We start from the raw sequence: 23,422 nt of genomic DNA, 5'->3' as shown, positions 1-23,422 counted from the left end.
AAAGTTTTTTTCTACATTGCTCCCTATTTATCGAAAATAATTATTAAAGAGAACAATTTAGACACAGGTTAAACTCGAAATATATATATATATATATATATATATATTAAAAAAAAAAATCCATTCGTAATTTCACTTCATTTTATTATTTTTATTTTACTTATTTACTGTATTTTATTTTAGCAGTGTCTATTTTTAGACCCCATTTTATCACCTCCTATTATTTTTAGACGCCATCTACAGTTACTACGCTATTTTATCCCAATCCAATTATCTCTAAGTTTTAAAAACTCCCTTCGTAATCTAGTTTCATTTTATTTACTTAATCTATCATGGTTATATTTCCAGACGCAATCTTTTATATCTCTACGATATTTTAACTTTTAGACGTAATCCACTACACTAGTTTACTCTAATTTATTTTCTCTAATCATAAAATGCATATATGTATATAAACATCTAATTCACATAAAGAAAACACGCTGCTCTCCCCCATCATTATATATAGCCCCAAATCTTCCGACTCTCTCGTCAATGACCATCCCTCTTGAAAAAGCCTGCATAAACCGGGCGAAACGTTGAGTATTCAAGTCCTTTCACCTCCATTTTATTTCATATCGTCGGATTTAATCCAGCTCAACAATCATATATATATATATATATATATATATATATGATTGTTGAGCTGGATTAAATTTTTTTTTTAATCTCTACTATATTTTAACTTTTACACGTAATCCACCACACTAGTTTACTCTAATTTATTTTCTCTCATAAAATGTATATATATGTATATACGACATCTAATTTACATAAGGAAAACATGTTGCTCTCCCCCATCATTATATATAGCCCCAATACTCCGACTCTCTCGTCAATGACCATCCCTCTTGAAGAAGCCTGCATAAATCGGGCGAAACGTTGAGTATTCAGGTCCTTCCACCTCCATTTTATTTCATATATATATATATATATATATATATATATATACATACACACACACACACACACACACACACACAGGGTAACCCAAAAAGAACGGGCCCCAACTCTAATTAGGCCCCCATTTCTTAGTGTTTTGTCTGAATGAAATGAAACTTTGGTCATAACTAGTTTATTATATTCAAAACATCACATCAAAACACTAGGGTCTTTGGCTTTTTTTTCCTCTGTTCTACAGCATATGTTCTAGATGGCCTCCATTTAACTTTTTTTTTGGGGGGGGGTCACCCTGTATGTATATGTGTGTGTATATATATATATAGCATAATCATGTTGTCCCACCAGTTCCCATTAAATCACTGAAGTTAAGCAACATTGAGCCTGGTCAGTACTAAAATGGGTGACCGTTTGAGAATCCCAAATGCTGTATGTGCTCTCCGCTTATCTCAGCATCGTTTCCAGGCATCCTGGTTTTCTCCTCACCACTGGACAAGCAGTGCTGATTTAGGAGAGGTGTGGTTGAGGATTGTGCAACCCTTGCCTCACAATTACATGTGCAGCTACCCTTACAGGAGGTATCCATTGTCTCTTGAGACTGAAAGCATCACACTTTTACTCATTACAAAAAGTACTTTTGTAAGAAATATTTCTTACTGAAAACTTGAAAATACAAATTTACCAACAGTGAATTACCTTTTTTATATAGCAGTTATTGGGGGGGGGGGGGCACGGGGGATAAGCATAGCTTATATTTTTTTTTCTATTAATTTATCAAAAACAAAAAATATACATTTGGGGGGGGGGGGGTTAATTGATAAATTTATTTCTGCTAGTAACATACTATGCATAACATTCTGCTTATATTAGTTTTTCAAAGATTTCCTTAAACAAAACAAATATTTTTCTTAAAGCATAACTTGTTGTTCTGAGACATTTCTTTGTATTTCTTTTTCAAATTGAAAACAGTATATTTTTTGTAAACTACAAATGTAAATTTATTTTTGGTATATTTTAATCAATTCTGTTTCATTTATATATATATATTCTATATTTGAGGGTCATCAGATACTGTGTCAGGTTAGTCATTCCTTTCAGCTGCAGAAATAAATGTGGTGCTGAATTTGCACAATCATAAAAGTGTGAAATTATTTGACTTTTTTAATGACATTTTCTCAATGAAACGAGAAAAAAATTTTTGTAAATACGTTTTAAATTAAATTTTTGTTTAATACAGTGCTCAATTTTTAAAAAAATGATTGGGGTTTTATTCTTAATCATTTAGCTTATTTCAAGCAACCAAGTTCATTCAGAATTTCCAGCTTTAAAAAATTTTAATGTTTATTTTATTTATTTTATTTTTTTTTATATGGGCAAATGTTTTCTTCCTAAATAATTTAAAAGAACATCCTCCCCCTCAGTCATATGTAACTACAGCAAAGTTTTGTAAACTATTTTTTTTTTTTTTTTTTTTTTTGGTGGGTGGGGGGGGTATTTTTCATATAAATCTATAAGTGACTCTACTTATCCATTAGTTTAGAAATAATGAATAGTCTATCAGGGATGTATATGCAGTGTGATGTATGATACTGAAACCTAGCCAAAGAGGGTTGAGGACATATGTTGCATGGAGAGAAACTGTATGAGAATGATGCAATGTAAGTTTTAAAGATAGTTTTAGGTCTGATGATCTGAGGAAGATTAAATCTGGACAGTATAGGGAGATGTGTGCAGAAGAATATATTTTGATGGTATGACCACGTTGAAAGGATGGATGATAGTTCCAGAATAGTTAGGGTAACAGGTTCAGTTTACAGGAAAAGGCCAAGGGAATGGTAAAGGAAAGTGGGATAGATATAGATCTGGACAGAGCTAGATTTCTCAAAGCTGTATGTAAAGCAGACGTTAAATCGCATATAATGATAATGAACATGGTAAGAAAAATTGGGAAAACTACAAACACTGTTTACAAGGCATCTAAAACAATAGAAAAATTACAAACAAAAGGATGTTACAACTACTTTAGCAGAATCCTTTGCACAGAATTTCTTAAACCAAAAATGAATGAATATCAAGGAAAACAGTGAAAAGAAATTTATTAACTTCCATTATAACATGAGACTACAACATACTTTTCAGAATAGAGAATCTCTGGCCAAGACTCCCGATGTAGGCCAAATGAGATATACTATCAATTTCTAAACCTCTTAAAATATCTGTACAATATTGACTCCATATGTTCTATAGCATCGACCACAATTAACATCCCCATCCATTGGAAACTAGCAATTGTAATTCCTATACAAAAAATAAATTATCCTATGAATAGAATTTACCAGCTACATCTAAAATATTTGAGAATAGTCGTCGATGCCAGACTAATCTGGTAATTAAAGACAAAGAATCTAATAAGAAACTTCCAAAACGGATTCAAGAAGTATAATAAACTATCTAATCAAATTAGAAACCTACATAAGAGAGGCTTTCATAAAGAAGAAATACCTCATAGCAATCTTCTTTGATCTAGAAAAAGCTCATCATAAAATATGAAAAATGGGATCATCAAGAACTAAGACTAGTGAGAAAATTGCCAATTTTCATTAAAAAAAAAAATCTTTGAAATAATAGGTTTAAAAAAAAAATAATCTGACCTTTAAAAATACAGGAAATGGTAACCCACTTTAACATTAAAATAATGTCAAACCTGTCACCCCTGGAATTGATTTTTTTTTTTTTTACACGGTGGTCACCACTTATCAAGGCCCGGAAGCCACTCAGGGATAAGGGTTATTGCAAGTACAGTATGTTAGTGTGGAGATTTGAAGTGTTTACTTAAGGGGGCGGTTCATTAGGAATTTGTTAACGTTGGACTTGAAAACATCCAGGTTGTAGTCAGGTGGGAAGCAGGCAGACGGAACAGTTTCACAGGCGTGCAGTTCTAAGAAAGAAGCTTTGTTCATGGAATCTACGTTTGGATTTAGGCACAGATAAAGAGTGGGGGAAATTTTTCACAGTGGATTCAGCTAGACGGGTGTTTTTCGTGAAAGATTGGCGAGGGGGGGACCAGAGATTGGAGTTTAGACGAGCACCTGCCATGGAAATAACAATAAAACAAGGATAGGCTCGCAACGTCTCTTCTGTGGGAGAGAGATTGCAGGGTAGAGAAAAGGGCATCCCCCACTAAGCCACAAAGTTTATTTTGTACTCTGTCAAGGCAGGATAGGCTGTTTTTAGCAGCTCCTGCCCAGATATGGCAGCAGTATTCCATCCTTGGACGTACTTGGCTTTTATATAGATAGAGAATTGCATCAGTAGTGAGATATCTTCTGGAGCGGCAGAAGGATCCCACCATCTTTCCACCTTGGCAACAGACTTGATGTACGTGTTCCATTTCAGATCAGGAGTAAAGGACAAACCCAGAAGCTTGTCAAAACACGGGGCTTCTCCCAGACAAGAGCCATCCATTTCAATTGATGCCAGATGGGGATCAGAGCATTGATGATGTAAAGATAGGAGTTTGGTTTTAGATGCATTAAAGGTAACCAGCCACGACTTTCCCCACTGAACCACGTGCTCAAGATCAGAGGAGAGAGAATCAGAGAGAACTTTGTCATTTACAGCCTTTGATTGCACACACACACACACACACATATATGATGGCTTTCTCATATTGTATAGATGTAAAACATGAACACTGCTGAACAGTTACAATAATGTTTCAATGAAATCTAAAAATTGACTATAGAAAATGATTTTACTTTTTCCAAAACCAAGTGTGTCCATTTCTGTCTATTACATAAAATGTATAATGATCCCACTTTTTCCCAGCAGAAAGTCTGTGTACTGAAGCCCAGACAGAGAACAGAAAAATTGGTGCTACAATATATTACTAAACTAGCATTATGATCCAGAAAGCCTCATTTGAATCACAATATGAATCACTTTTGATTCAAAAAGAAAGATGTCACACATTTGTAATGATTTTTCATTTGTTCAAAGCTTGCATTTTTTTAATGATACATACATGAAAATGGTTTATGGAACAATAGCACACAAGAACACAATTTTTCTAATTTCCAACATGTTTGAACACTCAAAAAAAATTTTTTTCTGGGTGATATTACTTGTTTCACATTAATCATTAATCCTAAATTTTTGGATTTTAGACAATTTGTCTTTTGGGGTATTTTGATCCTGTCGGAATAAAATTATACACTTAATTATCTTGTTCAGTCAGTTTTTTCCTGTAGTCAAAATTTTGTGAAAATCAATTTTTTAAAAAGTAGAAGACAAACTGATAAAAACACGAATCCTTTTTGGTTTATGTCAATACTACCCCCTCCTTTCTAAAAGAAAAAAAACAAAAAAAACTGTTGTCATGTTATTAAGGAGATAATAAGACAATAATTTCACTTCATGACTATTTATAAAACTATTAAAATTAATTCCTTCGAACCATTTCCAATTTGTATTTATATTTTATACTTTTCTTTTAAAAGGTATCAAGTAATGTTGCATCGGAATCTTGTCTACTTGGCCACTGTTGCTGATTCTAACCTCAATGTCCAGGCTGTCCTTCCTGTAAGTGACCATTGCAATCAACTCTTCTTTTATCATAAATATAAACCTGTGTTATTGACAATTTGATGATCTGAAGTTCTCTTTTTCCAAAATGGCTAACTTCATAATTTTTCTTTGCAATCAAACATCAGCCTAGTTTTCAATAGAAATGGAATTAAAATTCTTTTAATACTATAATCTACATTATCAATTTGGTTTCTTTAAATAACAGAAGTATTTATCCCAAGGTAGATTCATAATACTGATCAAGCTTTGGACCTTTTTAATGAGTGCAAGGAAGTCTGACTCTAAAATTCTTGAAGACTGTATTGTCATAGTGAAAATAGTTTTGAGTTTTAAATGATTGAAATTTTCAACTTCTGGATTTTATTGAATTTTATGAATTGCTGTTAAATTTCATTAAAATTAGAGGTAAAACATTTTCAACATGGAGCACTCAATACTACCTAAAAACTCTTTAAAAAAAAAATGTGTTGTAGTATTAGAGTTCAACAACACATGCCTAGCAAAATCAAAAATGAAACCTACCTACCAACGGACATTTCTAAGTAACACATCTTGGTTTTCCATAACCGATCATCTGCTTAAAAATCTGTCATGCATTACAAATTTCAGCATTGACTCCTTTTTCTATTTTGAGCTGTGATCATTCGAACTTTCATCTGAAGATCTTGATGGCTATTCATGTTCATTTAAAGAGATCTCTTTGAAAACAGAAGGAATATCTCTTAGTTTGGGATCTGATTAGCCTCTAGAATATTCTAGCATTGTGCATAGATCATAAGACAGTTTCATTTTAAATATATATCGTCAACATCGTTTTTTTTTTTTCTTTAATAAATTGTGGCACTGCTTTATTTTAGTATGTACTGTTTCCATTGTGTCTGTTTCCCCTTTGATAATAAATAAAATCACTTGATTTAGTTCCTGAGGAGTGAGGGCGAAACTGGTCAGTTTATCCTGCACTCTTTTTTTCTTCTATTTTCTCTATTAATTATGACTATCAAAAACAAGTTCTCCCTTCATAATTATGTATATCTATATATATATAAAGTGTGTGTGTGTGTGTGCGCGTGTGCCTAACTCTCCTACAACTCTAACACCAGTGGACCGATCATGATAATGGTCCCCCACCTAGGGCTGGTGCACACCATTTTCCAAAGTAAAGGTCCAGATCATAACCTGTGTATATATACTCTCTTACAGCCTACATCACTGAACTGATCATGATCAAACCTGACATGATGGTCTCCGACCTAGGAGTGGTACACACTAAGGTCAAAGGTTGGGACTTAGTTAATATATATATATATCTCACACACACACGCATATATGATGAAGGAAATGATGGTTTCAACAGCATAAAGCAGGATTCTTTTGTAAAAGGAATTGAATCCTCTAGGTTACCAGTATTGTAACAAGGTAAACAAATGAATAAAAATTCACGGCGCTTATACAGTTTAGTCAAGACATTAAAAAATGAAAATATTGAAGAAAAAAAGTTATATTGTACGTACTTGTTATAGGTTGAAGTTCTCTGGGAAAAAGTTTCACTTAATTTCATCAAGTAGTTTTTATATTACAGCGAAAAAACAATTTGTTATGATACCGAGCAAAAGGTTCGATTTTTACGAAGAAAAGCTTGTAATAAAGATGGGGAGGGAGTGTCGGCACTTTAACTGGAGTTATCTCCCTTTGGCATGTTAAAATTTCGTAATGGCTGACTTCAACGTGCTCTCATAAAAACATGTTTTTCTGCTGTAAAATAAAAACTACTTGATTAAATTAAATGAATTTTTTTTTTTTTTTTTTTTTTTTTTTTTTCGGAGATCTTCAGTCCAAAACATACGTGCAATATAACTTTTTTTTGATATTTTCATTTTTTAATGTCTTGACTAAACTGTACAAGTACCAAATTCACAGATAAATGATGTATTTCTTCACAGCCAATTCGGTGGCTCAGAAAAGTCAAACACAAGTAGTCATTGGTAGTGGCAGGCATCTGATTTTCAGATCTCTAGGTTGGTATGCTTGCTTTGTCTAGTTATACTGATGAGTACTGAAATGAAACAATGTGTGTATGCATGTAAGACACACACACACACATATATATATAACTATTATGATAATATAGCATAAATATCTAGTTAGTTAAATGTCCTGATAATTGAATGCCTGTTCCAAATCTTATAAGAATAGGTATAATGGTTTTATAATTTTTGGAGGGCAACATACTCTCAGGCTTGTGTCTAACCACAAAATTTCTGTATGTATTTCTAGCAAAATTCTTTTTCTATCAGTCTAATAGCCTATTTCTTTTCACACTGTTTCAGCCATTGTACTATCTGAACTTTTATAGGTGCCGTTTATTGTAATCTGTAACTGAACTGAGGTAGATAACTCTCCCTCCACTTTCCATGCCTTTTAAATATTTTTTATCAATTGTTTTTATTTACAGACTTTGGACAGTTGTAATTAAAATATATTCTACAGTAAATTCTACTGAGTGAAGTTTCTTCACCAGGCTTAAACTCCCAATCTCTCAGTAGAATTTACTGTGGGTTATATTTTAATCATTATGAGAATAACTGTCCAAAGCTTGTAAGTAAAAACAATATCTCATCTTCAAATTATTGTCAGCTATTAAAATAAATTTTAACAAGCCAGCCTTTAATAATTTGTGTGTGTGTAAGGTAAGGGATTAATAATTGTGCAATTATCAAGTTTACATAGGGAGAAACATTTTTTTTAAAACTGTTAAACTCTTTTTGTTACACGTTCACCTTTTTGAAACTGCTAAAACTATAAAAAATGCGACACATTCATTGTTTTCTTTTCATGTTTCTGTAAATAAATATATTTTTAAAATATCTTAACAGTTAAACAAAATATATAACATAGTAACTCGAATAAACAGTTATTTGAAAAGATATGCGAATTAAAAAAAAAAAGGAATCAATTGATAAAAAGTTTATGTATTTTTATAGTTAACTATAAAAATAGTTTAACAGTTCTAAAATGTGAATATTTCACATATGTTAAAAAAACATTAAATTCAAACATAAGTACAAATCCAGTAGATGATATTGCTAAAACATTTATTTTTAAATTGGCGACGATCGTAATAGATTATGCAGGTTTAAATAAAGTACATTTAAAAAAATGTAACTATGTTTGAAAAAAAATATATGAAAATTAAAAAAAACTGAAATTTGCCAGGTGAAGATTGCCAGCATTACAATTATGCATACATAGCGTAGTAACTATTGGTGCATGTTTTAATTTTTAGCCTGGCAGCAAACACGTCTTCATAGCTCAGTCATTAACGGTAGAGGCAAAAATACATTGTAAGCTAAATATTTTTAATTGTTTCAATTCTCAGTGATGGGGCACGAGTCTTTTGTTTTTTATTTATTTTTTTTTTTTTGTAACTTTTTTAAAACATTACTATGTTGGATCCAATCTATATATATATATAAAAGCGAAAATGTATGTTCGCTTTTTGTGTATGTCCAAGAAGGGCTTTTTTCAGAGAAACGGTCGGTCGCCTAACAACTTAAAATGTTTTATATCACATGTAAATCGTAATATCTCAGATTTAACAATGGAGCTCGCCTGTCTATTTAATTTGCTCAACTTCGGGAAGATAAATATTCAACAGTTTTCGCTCGCCGCATGTAGGTTAGGCCTTTTCCTATAATGTTTTCCCCTACCCCCAACGTCTTGGGGGGGGGCATTCCTGCACTAAATGAAATGCTACCCCGCAGTCAAAAGTTGACCTCATTAAGTCATTAAAACGTGCACCTGCTAATTTAAGTAATTAAATAAATTCAAACGTGTTTCCGTTAGCATCTCGCGGTGGCACAATGGTTGACGTCGCACGTTTCTCTTTTTTTTTTTTTTTTTTTTTTTTTTTTTTCACACTTTAATTTACAACTTTGCCTCAAGGGTTCGGGTTCGATCCTCATACTTACCTACCAAAATATTTTTTTTAATATTTTAACCCCCCCCCCCCTGGAGTTTTGATTTACTCAAAACCACACACACCTCCAAACACCCGGGCAACGCCAGGTACCCCTCGCTAGTATAATCTAAAATATAAAAGCGAAAATGTGTATGTTCGCTTTTTGTGTATGTCCAAGAAAGGCTTTTTTCAGAGAAGCGGTCGGTCGGCTCGCAACTTCTTAAAACTTTTTATATCACATAGAAATCATATCTCCAAGTTAGCAACGGAGCTCGCCTGTCTATTTAATTTGCTTGACTTCGGGAAGATAAATTGTAATGCTGGCAATCTTCAACATTTGTCGCTCGCCGCATGTGGATTAGTCTTTTTCCTATAATAAAAGCGACACTAATTCTGGCGGTATTTTACGTCTATCGGCGGAAATGTCCGAAAGCAATCAGATTTGATCAATGTGGAAATATTTTCCTTATATCAAACAATTGCTATTCAAATTGGACAAGGGGAGCTGGGTTTCCACTCCCCCCCCCCCCCAACATCTTGGGAAAATAAAAATTAAAAAAAGCGTTCCCACAGTAAATGAAATACTATCTCGCAGTCAAAGTTGACCTCATTAAGTCATTAAAACGTGCACCTGCCAATTCTAAGTAATTAAATAAATTCAAACGTGTTTCCGTTAAGTATCGCGCGGTGGCCCAATGGTTAACGTCACAGGTTTTTTTTTTTTACACTTTAATTTCCAACTTCGCCTCAAGGGTTCAGGTTCGATCCTCATACTCACCTACCAAAACTTTTTCTTTATTTTACCCCCCCCCTCGGAGTTTTGATTTACCCAAAACCACACACACCTCCAAACATCCGGGCAATGCCGGGTACCCCTCGCTAGTATAATCTATATATATAAAAGCGAAAATGTATGTATGTATGCTTGTGTGTCTGCTAAACACTTTTGACCGACGGAACAAAAATTCACAAACTTGGTCTCATATGAAAGCCTCACCCTCCGGACGACAAATATCGAAAAATTGGCCCAAAAGGACCATCAGAAGTACGTCAACTGATCGATTTTCTGCAGGGGGAGGGGGGGGGGCAAAAAAAGTGACATTTTAATGTTAAACATTACATATTTTTAAATCGATTTATAACTACCCCAAAAAATACGGGCGCCAACTCTTCTACATAAAGTATACACGGGGCCATTTATTTTGGGTCAACTTGTATTTAAAACCCGCTGAGTCATGTCAGGTGATCTTGACGTCAGCAAGCTGGAATGGCAGTCTGAATTTAAAAAACATTGTTGTTATCGGTAAAAAAAAATTTAACCCTCACACAAGCTGAACTATGAACTTCTACGCTATGACAACGTTACCAAAGTTATTAGCACATTAAAAATAGTTAGATACGATAGTTAAACGAAAAATGACAAGCCAAAAATGTGAAGTAAAAAAAAAAATACGCTTACAAAAAATATTAACGATCAAAGTTTTTACAAAAAAACAAACCCAGGCGCCATTTTCTTTTTTAGTAACACTCTTTAAAGTAAGGAAGACGAAGTGAGAGAGAGAGAGAGAAAGAGACGCAAACAGAGAGAGAGAAAGAAAAACGTTAACTTTTTCACCCCGAAATCGACAATTTTCGACAAGGGGGGGGGGTCAACAACGCATGCGTCAGATGACGTCATGACGTCGTGACCTGATTTACTTTAAATAGTTGAAAAACCGAACAAATTTCATATGCGTCGGTTTAGCTCCGATAGTTAAGGCCTTGGTTCATTATCTAAACGTTTTGGGTTCGAATCGTGGTGTGAGATGGGTTTTTTTTTTTTTTTTTTTTTTTTTTTTTTTTTTTCGATTTTTTACATTTAAATATTGAACCCTGTATTATTTAAGCCATTTTTCACGTAACGTTCGTTTTCCTGTTTTTTTTTTTGTTTTTTTTTTTACTTCGCTTATTCTTAGTGATACCCAAAAACACCCGGGTACCCACCGATTTTTTAAATTTTAATATCGAAACAGGCTTATTCAAGCCATTTTTCACGTGTTCATTTTTCTGTTTTCATTGTTCGTTTGCCTTACGTTAGTTTTTTTTTTATAAATTCAAATGTGTTTCCGTTAAGTATCGCGCGGTGGCCCAATGGTTAACGTCACAGGTTTTTTTTTCACACTTTAATTTCCAACTTCGCCTCAAGGGTTCGGGTTCGATCCTCATACTCATCTACCAAAACTTTTTTTTTTTTTTTAACCCCCCTCCCCTCAGAGTTTTGATTTACCCAAAACCACGCACACCTCCAAACACCCGGGCAATGCCGCCCCCCCCCCCTCCCCCGTTAGTATAATAATAAATATGAAATCTGCATTAATCAAAATATCATATTTAAGCATATTTTACGACCAGTGCCCTGCTAGTTATATATATATATAAACAAGAAATTTAGAGGAGAGTAATTTTTAACAGTATCATCTTACCTTTTTGAATCACCCAGTGTAGATGCAAAATTTTAGTTAATATGCACATTTCAATTATATGCATTCTTGCATTTTCTTATGAGACATAGATATGGAATAATTACATCAACACATGCTTCTTGTTAAATCATTAAAGTTAAGCAACATTACATCTGGTCAGTACCAGATGAGTGACCATTTGGGAATACCAGGCATTGTATGTAGGAAGATATCGATACCTCCCTGCAAAACGTTGAAAAACCTAATGTCATCATCAGCCCTGTTGGGGATATACAGGTGGCTGGGGACTGGTTTTGAATTTCATATTCCCATAAAACTTCCTGTTTTGGAGGAAACTGATTCAACCCTTCTAGAATGAGTGTCTCTTTAGTTCAGTTGTTCGACATAGTTGGTCGGTCACATTCCGTTTGAAATATTGTTTTAATCACTAAATTTACAATTATTGAATGTTAAGAATAAGCGTTCGTGCATAGCTGTCGGCTGATAACTAATGGCTATTTCTAAAGTCCTCTACTGCCATTTTGGGACATTGGGTGTATGTCTGATTGATAAGAAAGCATTGGTTATGTTCATTTGCTGAATATTTTAGGCTCCTGTGCAGGTGAATCCAAATCAAGCCATGTCTGGAGGTCAGAATCAAGGAGGACCTCCTCAGCCAAACAACGCACCCATGAACCAGATGCCCAGAACAGGAAACATGCCGCCAAATCAGATGAATGCACCACCAGGAGGTGAGTTTTTTTTTTTTTTTTTTTTTTTAAGATTATTCTCTAAACTCTCTCTTTCTCTATTATATATATCTCATTCAAACACTACCGTGTTTGAATGAGATATATATAATAGAGAAACTAACACTTAACCATATATTAACTAACACTTAACCATATATATATATCGCATTCAAACACTACCGTGTTTGAATATATGGTTAAGTGTTAGTTTTACTCATTTAGCTGGATGTTAGGTGGCTCATCATCCAGCTGAGGAGTGAGCAGTGAAGCTTTAAAGCTTTAAAGCTTCACTGCTCACTTATTTTGCAACGAAATTTCAAACAATTCTTACAGTTCATAGGTAACCTTCTCAGCTATATATGGAAATAAAAATTTTCAATTTTCGTTCATTAAAACAAAGTTATAATAAAATTACTGGTGTTCAAAAGTTTTCAGAATAAATGGTTTCTTCTGATTGACTCTTGGTTACCATAGCAACTTTTTCATCGTTGACACCTTCATAAATAAGGAATGTCGCTCACATGTCATCTTATTTGAGATATAGAGGATTAACAGAAGTGATGCGCTTTGCCGTGCTAGGGCTAATCTTTCGCTTACGACATCGCCCATTAATTTTGTTTCTCTCTTTTTGTGCCTTCTTTCTGTTTATTTACTTAATTGTTACGCCTTATTTGAATTTGTTTTTTTTTTTTTAGTCAATTTAAGAAGTTGGTAATAATTTTTTTTATGGATTGTTGACAATGTGTATGATATTGAACACAAAGTAGAAAATATTATTTCAACACAAAGCCTGGAAAAATCATGGATTACATGGAAAAATGCGAGAATGAAAAGTAATATGGTTAAGAAAAAAGACGATGTTTCAGTAAAAAATATAATAAATTTATTAAAATATTACAGCATTTTTTAAAATTCAATTTTACATTGTATATAAATTCTTAATGCTGCAATATTTTAAGTTATAATTTTTTTTTTTTTTTTTTACTAGAATATCTTGTCTTTTTCTTTTCCAGTTTTAACAACTAGTCCTTTTACTTTTCTAAGTTTCATCTTAACCATATTACTTTTCATGCTCGCATTTTTCTATGTAATATATATTAAGGTGTAAATATAAAATAAAAATTTCACACAAAATGTAATACTGGTTATGAAAATGTGAGCAAATAAAGTGACATGCTAGTAAAAATAATACAAAAACATTTAAGTTGGTTGAAGATATTTCAGTCGATGAGTTCGACTGTATTCGGTTGACGTAGCTGTATCAAAACAAATCAAAATTTTGTATTTCTGTCATAATAATAAGGCTATATCACCAAACAAATATGGTTGAAGCCTTAGCCTGAAATATCTTAGTCTAACTTTAATAATAAGCCTTAGCCTGAAATATCTTAGTCTAACTTTAATAATAAGCCTTAGCCTGAAATATCTTAGTCTAACTTTAATAATAAGCCTTAGCCTGAAATATCTTAGTCTAACTTTAATAATAAGCCTTAGCCTGAAATATCTTAGTCTAACTTTAATAATGCATTTGTGTGTCCTTGTTTTTACTAATATGCTACTAAATTTCCATAACATATATATATATATATAGTAAGTTATAAAATGCATATGGCTTATGCGCATAAGCCTGAAGAATCCAAAAGTGGATGAAACGCCGAATATTCAGTGTAGCTTAATCACCATATACATTTTATAACTTACTAACTAGCTCTACCTACGTATTAAGCACTTTTGAAGTAAATACTTAAAGCTTACGCATAAATCTATACTTTCGTATATTAATTTTATGTGAGTAAATTAAGTAGTTACATTTATTTATTTATATATATATATATACATATATATATATATATAAAAATGCTCAAGGGTGTAGATGGTTTGTTTAGATACAACATCATAAAGAGTCTGTCTCTTTTCATGGATGATATTATCTAGTGTGCACAGAAACAAGCAGGCAAAATCTACAGTTTTAGTTGCATGTATATAATAGTCATTTCTTTTCATAAATGTTTTGACCATTCTTTACGCTAACTTTGGATAACAATTCTAATTAGTTGTTTTTAACTGAGAAATGGTGATTTTCAGCCATATATTAACTTGTTTTCCTCTCATGTCACATTTGGCATGCTAAGATGCTTATGCTAAGTATCTAATTTTCAGCTGATATGTTTGTCATATTTAGTAGTATTACTAGTGACAGTTTAGAGATGACTTTCTATAATTCTACATAGTTAACCCCACCCCTACACAGCAACATGTCATTGTCTCTCACATTGGCAGCTGCTAGGGGGTGGGTGCATAGTGGCTCACAAGTATAAAAAAAATTAAACAAAACACAAAGAAACATAAACTCTAATACGTTTTGTAAATGTCAGTTCCCTTCTGAGTGTGTGCATGGCACCATTGACCCTCTGAAGACTAAGGTCCACATCTACGTCTACTCTCGAGATTGTGTTAGTCAGTTGCCATCAGCTCGTCTCCATCTACTTTGAGCCACAACTTAATTCTACTGTGTCAGACTGGCAACTGTTTACAACTGTAACCATCGTCAATCATCGCAAAACTCACAGAAACGCCTAAAACTGCACATAAACCAACTCTAAACATGCATCCGGTCCTTTAGTTCCTGTTCACTGCTACACCTTGATGAACAATCCTATTTTAGTTCCTTTTGTGTATGTTGGTGAACAACATCCTCTCCATTGTTCTGCTGATAAACTTATTTCCTCTTTTGTTATCTTTTTTTCTTTTCTTTCCCACTTGCCAACATTTGGAGAGGAACATCAATAGTATCACAACTTTGTTTTCAATGCGTCATGTGTCTCTATGAAATGATTTGTTTGTCCCATTTCAGTTTGAAATGATTGATTGATCGCAAACGTGTCCAAACATCTTGATAAGAGACTCTGTCCGTCATGTATGCTGGCATAATAAGTTTTAAATAACGTTATGTTGCAAAATTAACAGATTTATTTGAATTGTAACTAATTTTATTGAAGTTTCTAACATTTTTGTTTAAATTATTCTTGTCGTAGGTGTTCAAATACCTCCTGGAGGTGGACAGATGCCAATGACCTCATCTGGTAGTCAGACAGGGTACAATGGACCTCAACAGTCAATGTCTGGTTATCCAAGACCACAGATGAATCAACAGATGAACCAAATGCCACAAGGGAAAGGACGCCCAGGTTGGATTTTTTTTTTTTCTCACTTGAAGACATTAAAAAAAAAGAAAAAAAATCAGCAAAGGTTTTTTTTTTTTTCAGCTTTAATTATTCTCAACCCATTCTTTCTGCTTTTTTTTTTTTTCTTTCATAGAATGCATAGATAAACTTGTATGACAAAATGTTACCATTTTATCATGCCTATTTTTAAATATATAAGATTTAAAATATTACTCCACATCCTTAATGTTCTGGAGACTTTTTATCCAAATCCAAAAATCGACCATGCACACATACATTATTTTGATTCAAATCTGGTTGCATAAACTTCTTTAGAATTGATTAATAAAGCCAACAAAAACCCCCACCTCTAGGTCATCATATACAGGTCGTGAGGAATCACAATTTGTTGCCTCTTGAGACAGAGGTTTATAATACAAAGTTCACATTTAGACAGTTTGAAATATATATATTATTTTTATTTTAATTGCAAGAAAAGTAATTTTTGATGAAAAATAAGCATTTTTTCCATCACTTAGGTTTATACATTTAAAAAAGAAAAATTATTAGATCTTTTTACTTTTGATTCTTAATTTAAACTTGAAACAGTTATTCGGTACTTTGTCAATATCAGATAAGGTTTAGTGATGAGGCAGAATAAAAATGCAAGTATTTACTGTATGAAACTATCGTTTGCCAGGGAGGGTTGAGGAAACCAGCTCCGTGGTGTTAGACACGATATCAAACGATAGGCACATAGAAACAGCAACAGGTTGAGATGTCGTCAGCTATAACCGGCTGGTATGGGTTGCCTTTTGAGTCTTCATTGCATCATTACAGGCAGCATTTCCATCACTGGCATGAAATGGCAGGGACCGCATGCTGAAATTGAATGCTTGGACAAAAATAGCGAACAAATGCATTTTTATAAAAATATATAATTTATTTCACATTTAACACTGGCGGGGCATATTTAAATTAAGACCCATTGAAACCTGACACATGCAGCCAAACTGCTATCTACGTCTGTTGCGTATGAAATGCAAGCTTCAACTATTTTTAAAATGATACAATCATATTCCATTCTCTCTTTCAATGAAGAAAGAGATAAAGGGAGTGAAAGAGAACTAGAGAGAGAGAGAGAGAGAAATATGCGTTTTAATGCAATGTTTTGTTTTTTCAAATTCAGCTACCTGCATACAAGCCGGACTTTTCTTGGATGATTTTGACGTCAAATTTTCATAAACACTTGTCAGTCAAAGCTGGTTGATATATTCAAACATTTTCAAAATCACAAAGCATCTGTATGACACAAGTACAGAACAAGTTAGGCACAAGATTTATTAATATAGAAGCCCCCCCCCAACTTCCCCAAAATGGGATCTACATCATTGTGCCACAACTGTCAAAATAAATATTGTAGGCTCTTCTCTCTTTGTAATTTTCCTGCTGAAATAAATTCAAACAAATGACTTTCTTGCCTCCACATGAGATACAAAGTTAGTTTTTAATGTGTGTGGGTTGGTATGGGTTTCAGTTATACAAAAAGAAATTCAGATTAAGAACAAAAATAAAACTTGGCACCTTTGACTGAGAATGGAACAGATAATAAACTTTGATTGTATTGTCTGCTCCATTTGTTTTTTGTTTTATATTGTAGCCTTGTCTCAACAGAATGTTTTGATTTTAATTTATACTGCAAAAGTATTTATCTAAGCTAGCACGAACGGCCAGTAAAGCCCAGCCGTAAAGTATGCTTAAATATAATATTTTAATTCTTGCAGACTTTGTATATATTATTATAGAGTTAATGTTCTATCGATTTTGATAATAAAGTTGTGATTTTAAAAATAAAAAAAATATTCATATGACTTGGGTACATTAGCTTGAATCAAAACCAAAATAAAAACTTATGAAAAATATATACATATATGTGTGTGTGTGTGTGTGTGTGTGTGTGTGTGTATATAACTTGAGTTCCTTCAGCCATAATCGAAACCAAAACTTACGAAGAATTCCTGATAAAATTATTTATAAAAAAAAAAAATAGATGATTTAAGTGCCATCAGCTATAGTCGAAACCAAAACTTATGAAGAATTCTTGATAAAATTATTTAAGACAAGAAATAGAACATAACAATTAAATGACCTGGATGTAAGCGTGACACACAAAAGAACACACACGCTATCATATTAATATATAGATTATTTACATCAAATATTTGGTTTTTACATTGTTAAAATATTTAGGGCGAAAAAAAATGATTAAAACAAAAATTCATGCTTTCCTATGTTAATTTAGGTATCCTTGATACATAGCTTTTTTCCCTCTTTATTTTATTTTTTTGCTTTTTTATGAAAACAAAAAATATCCCTGTTTTTTCAATTAGATAATAAATTTAATTATTTAATTAAAAAAGATGTTAAAGCTATTGTTAATTCATGTTGATAAGAAAGCTTTTACAATGAATTAAACACATTCAAACACTAACCAACACTTTTAAGAAGATGAGTGGTCTCAGCAATGACAACAAGTGCAGATTCTGCCACATAAAAGTAGTGTGAACCACCTGACATCCAGCTGTAAGGTTCTGCTGGGGGGGGGGGTACTATACAATGCAACACAATGGGAGTGTGTAAATATCTCAACTGAACCATCTGTAAAAAGGTTAATATCGAAAGTAGCAGCAAGTACTGGTAACATATTCTAGAATACACCATCCTCTATGAATATGCCCTTCCTACAGCTACGTACCTAGAAAAAGAAGGTATTAAACAATGATATGAGATGAAAAGGAAAAAGAAGTAACCTTAGTAGAAGTTAGTATCTCCCAATGATGCGGAGTTAAACAAGGCTGAGGAAAAAGATGAAATACCAAGATCTTATGTATGACATAAAAAGAAACTAGAACCTTAGGAATATTATGTTACTAGCAGTTTAGCTCGGCTTTGCTCGGGCTCTATGTACTGTTCATAACTTTATGTTCATATATATATATATATATGTTTGACTCATGCTCAGGTAACCTACATCTAAAATTTCAAGTGTTTAGACCCAAATTTTGCGGAAGAGTTGGTTTAGAGTCTGCAAAAGTTAACTCTTTCAACTTTGACCTTTTGGCAGCCAAATTTTTGCCCAAAAACTGATTAAAAAGCTTGCTGCATGCCTGAATACCCTTTATGCAAAATTTCAAATGTTTAGACCCAAAATTGGCTGAATAGTTTGCTAGAGACCGCAAAGGTCAAATCTTTCGAACTTTGACTCCTTGGCAGCCGATTAAAAAGCTTGCCCCATGTCTGAATACACTTAATGTAAAATTTCAAATGTTTAGACCAAAAATTGGCTGAGTAATTTGGTAGACTGCAGAGGTCAAATATTTTTAAACTTTGACCTCAATTTTGACCTTAACATTTGTTTTGGGCTCAAATCAAATTAAAAAGTTTGATATCCAAGTAACCTACATTTAAAATTTCAAGTGTTTAGACCCAAAATTGGCGGAGAAGTCTTGTAGAGTTTTCAAAGGTCAAATCATTGAACTTTGACTCCTTGACAGCCAAATTTCTGTCTGAAAACCGATTAAAAAGATTTTCCCAAACCTCAATACCCCTTATGTCAAATCTTGAGTCTGTAGACTGAAAATTGACAGAGTAATTTGGTAGGGAAATGTACACACATAGACAGACAATTTCACTTTTTTTATAGATATAGAGATGTAATGAACTATCTGTGTTCTTATCTACTTATTTGTCTGTTCTCTACTTGTGTATTTAACTTCTTTATTTAACTCTCTTTACGGTATTATTTATCAAGCCCGTGATCATCTAGTTAATATCTATTTTAACGGCTTTCTCGTCTAGTCTCTTGATGTGTGTGTGTGTCATACGTTTTTTGCTGGTGCCTTCTGGAGAATTCGCCGATCATCTTGAAGGAACTTGTTCTGTTACTATCAATACGCATGCAAGACATGGACCCAAGATGAATAGTTGTTTATATATATTTTTATTCACTCTCAGGCGTTTTCATCACAGCAGACTGGAGTGAATGGCGATCTTTGGTTTCTGGCTCCATTTGGAAACCGTCGCCCCCACCCTCTTATGGGGAGACTTGTTTTAACATATCTTGTCTCTTCGACGTCCTGAATCCAACTCACTAAAATTAACTAAATTACTTAAAACCAGAACATTAGATCCGGTGCCCATTTGCACCCCCCCCCCCCACAACTTGATTGGTCACAGTTTGATTCATGTCACAGCATGACCCTTTGACCCTTCTGCATCTGCAGTGCTCGCTCCTTATCGTTTTCCACGATTCAACTTTGTTATTCCGCTATATATATATATATATATATATATATATATATATATATATATATGAAAGAGAGAAGAATATGCTTTCTAGCTGGTGTTGCCCACCAATTACATAATATCTCCATCATTCCAGTAATTATAGAAGCAACTGGACTCATGAAAAAGAATTTCAAAAACTACCTGGCAAATATACCCAGTGAACCAAGTGCAAAAGAGATACAAACAAATTCATTTAAAGGAACAGTTTAAATTTTAAAAAGATCTTCTGGTTGGAATGTATGAGATAGTGAATGTCTGGCATTTGATAGGATGTCCCATCCCCAGCTTGGAAACAATGAGAAAATTTTTTTAAAGAGTCATTCAGATAGGGCTTAAAATTAATAAAAAATGCTAACTCAACTCAAAATCATGTTTAAGCGCTCATAATTAAGCAACATGCTTATTCCCAGTTTTATTCCTATTTTTATTTGAAAACTTGTCCTTTTTCTCCATTGTTTTGTAGCCCCAGGCATGAATACTCAGAATGCTATGAATAACCAACAAGGCTATGGTCCACCGATGTCTCAGCAGCAGCAGCAACAGGTTCCTCCTCCCCAGGGTCCTCCAGCACCCCAAGGTTACACTGTCCAGCAACCTCCTATGATGTCACAGCAATCACAGGCTCCTCCAGGCATGTCCCAAGGCCAACCGATGCCACCCCAGCAGTCAATGATGCAACAGAGCCAGGCAGGCAATGCAAACATGATGGGGGGACCATCAGGCGGTCCCCCACCGTCAAGCCAACCCATGGGATCCCGTGCTATGCCTCCACCTAATGCCTATAGGAGATCACCATCTCAGGGTAGGCTCAATATGCAAGGTGAAAAGATTTTTCCAGGAAGTGATTGCCTTATGGGTCCCCCTCCCCCCAAGGATACTTCCTTTACAGTTTTTTTTTTTCTTCCTTTTTCTTTCAATGGCCAAGCTGTGCTTTGAATACAAGAGCCTTTCTACATCATCTCTGTGGCTTTTTACCTTTTCTACATATGGGAAGATAAAAGAGAAAAGATTTTCTATTCACATTTAGTTAAGTAAGATGACGGTTTCATTCTGACCAACGCAGATGCAGCCGACATTCAGTTTTAATGACCAGAAACTTACATTCGTTGATCCAATCCTCTTCCTGCTGTGTCCACTAAACACAGGGAACACCTATGCGAGATAAGTGGGTTTTATTCAACTAAATTTGATTTTTTTTTTTTTTTTTTTTTTTTTTTTTTTCCCCCACCAGCTGATGGTTGATGGCACTGGAAAAGGAAGAGGAAGAAAGAAAAACAGCCTCTACAGATCACTTTTAAAAAAAGAGCTCATATTTGCTGCTGGCTTTTCTGAAACTTCCTCTCCATGTTCACCTTCCCAGATGTTTTATTCCCCTCCTTCCCTGATATTACTGTGCCGATTAAGTATTCTCTACAGTTTGTAAATGGTTCCTCTGTCCACTGCCACCCCCTCCCTTTTTTTCTTAAAGTAAAACCTAATTGTTTTCCTTTTATGTTTTCTCCTTTCAGGTCAACAGTATGGCCAACAACAGTCGTACAACCAACAACCATATGGTTCTCAACCACCATACACTCAAGGTCAAGGTCAGCAGCAATCGTATTCACAACAGCCTGGATACAGCCAAGCCCCTCAAGGTCCGGGACCGGGTCCAGGACCTAACATGCCACCACAATCACAGTATAGCAACTACCCTGCCGCTGGACAATCACAGAACAGATATAATCCTTACAACAGACCAGCCCCTCCTGGACCTCCTGGTATGCCAACCTCTGGGCCACCCCAAGGAGGTATGGGGCCTGGAGGTCCACCTGGTGGAATGGGACCTGGGGGTCCACCTGGCGGTATGGGGCCTGGAGGTCCACCCGGAGGTATGGTGCCTGGTGGTCCACCTGGAAACATGGGACCTGGAGGTCCACCCGGAAATATGGGACCTGGAGGTCCACAAGGAAACATGGGACCCGGAGGTCCGCCTGGCGGTATGGGACCTGGGGCTCCTCCTGGAGGTCAGATGAATCCTGGAAATAATCAGATGGGAAACCAAATGCCTCCTACTGGCTCAATGCAACAGCCTCCACCAAATATGGGGAGTGGGGGTAGTGGGGGAGGTGGGGGTGGTGGTCAACCACCACACATGTCAAGTGGACAGATGCCACAAGGACAAGGACAACCGGGTTATTCCTATAATCAGAATCAATATTAATGAGACCATTTTTTTTATTTTTTCTGGAGAAAGATGGGTTTTTTTTTTTTTCTTTTTTTTTCTTGAAAACTGAAGAAAAATAAAGCAAATGAGAACTAACAAAGACAATTCCATTTCCATTTCTAGACATTCAAAAGACTGAAAAGAAATAACATTTTTATTTTCATCCCATTTTGTGATCTTTGGTCACTGATTGAATTGGAAAATTTTCAAATTTCCTCATCGTAATCTCAGAGTTGAACTTTAAAAAAATATTTTTGTATTCCCCTTGTCCTTCCTCCCCCAGTTGGATGATAAACTGTTTATATTATGATGGCATTGGCTTTTTTGGGTCATAGTTTTTTTTGTTTGTTTTTTTTTTTTTTTTTTTTTTTTTTTTTTAATATCTCTCCTGCTTTGAAGGGTGAATAGGGAGAAAATTAGGGGCAGAACTCTATCGTCATCCACCAACATGAGGCTAAATTTGTGTTCAAAGAGCAAACATTTCATTATCATCCCCTGTTCTCGTTTTAAAGATATTTTACTCCATACACACACATAATGCAGACAGGTTTGTTTTTGTTTTTTATAGAAATGGAGTTAAAATTACGTCAACATTCTGAATGCAGCTCCTAAAAAAATATTTGAAATAAAAAGAAAGTTTAAGCAACCGTGATGATTAAAACAATTTTTATCTCATTTTCCTAAAATTCATCGCATTTTGTAGAGCATTTTCTTTTTTTAAAGTTTTTATTTCATCATTCCTTATGTAAAATTTTATTTTTTGTCAACAGGCCAGATGAAATTTGGTTAAAATTTCTCAACATTTTTATTACAGATAAATGTTTTGGCCTAAATTTATGGATGCAGCCTAAAAATATGCATAAAATATGATTTGAATGATAAAAAGTAATTTGTATTTAACGAATACAAATTAATTGGTTTCAAAAACATCTTTTTCATCTCGTCTGATCCTTTTAAAATATTTACTATAGATTAATAATATACATTTGATGTGATAATTACTTCCTAATTTCCGACATAGAGCTATCAGA

The 23,422-nt window shown here is 34.0% G+C and overlaps 1 protein-coding gene and 1 pseudogene across 4 annotated transcripts in view; both read left to right on the top strand.

The window, feature by feature from the left end:
* LOC145278087 (uncharacterized) overlaps nt 1-23,038 on the top strand; it is a 45,391-nt gene extending 22,353 nt beyond the window's left edge. Inside the window, exons 3-7 of one of the 4 annotated variants that reach the window (XM_080130369.1) lie at nt 5,439-5,520; nt 12,536-12,677; nt 15,713-15,865; nt 20,652-20,990; nt 21,697-23,038. In XM_080130369.1, the coding sequence (XP_079986495.1) occupies nt 5,439-5,520; nt 12,536-12,677; nt 15,713-15,865; nt 20,652-20,990; nt 21,697-22,388 (1,408 nt within the window). In that variant the 3' untranslated portion in view covers nt 22,389-23,038. Of the gene's footprint in view, nt 1-5,438; nt 5,521-12,535; nt 12,678-15,712; nt 15,866-20,651; nt 21,009-21,696 lie in introns of all 4 variants that reach the window. The other 3 variants (XM_080130356.1, XM_080130376.1, XM_080130360.1) reach the window with 3 other exon arrangements.
* On the top strand, nt 1,258-1,375 carry LOC145283892 (5S ribosomal RNA; annotated as a pseudogene).
* Nucleotides 23,039-23,422: the final 384 nt, after the last annotated feature.

This window comes from Euprymna scolopes, chromosome 1 (genome assembly GCF_053919585.1).
Source record: "Euprymna scolopes isolate OS-2025 chromosome 1, ASM5391958v1, whole genome shotgun sequence".
Classification (NCBI taxonomy): Eukaryota; Metazoa; Mollusca; class Cephalopoda; order Sepiida; family Sepiolidae; genus Euprymna; species Euprymna scolopes.
Note: the sequence above shows the minus strand (reverse complement) of the source record. Positions and strands in the feature narration are given on the sequence as shown.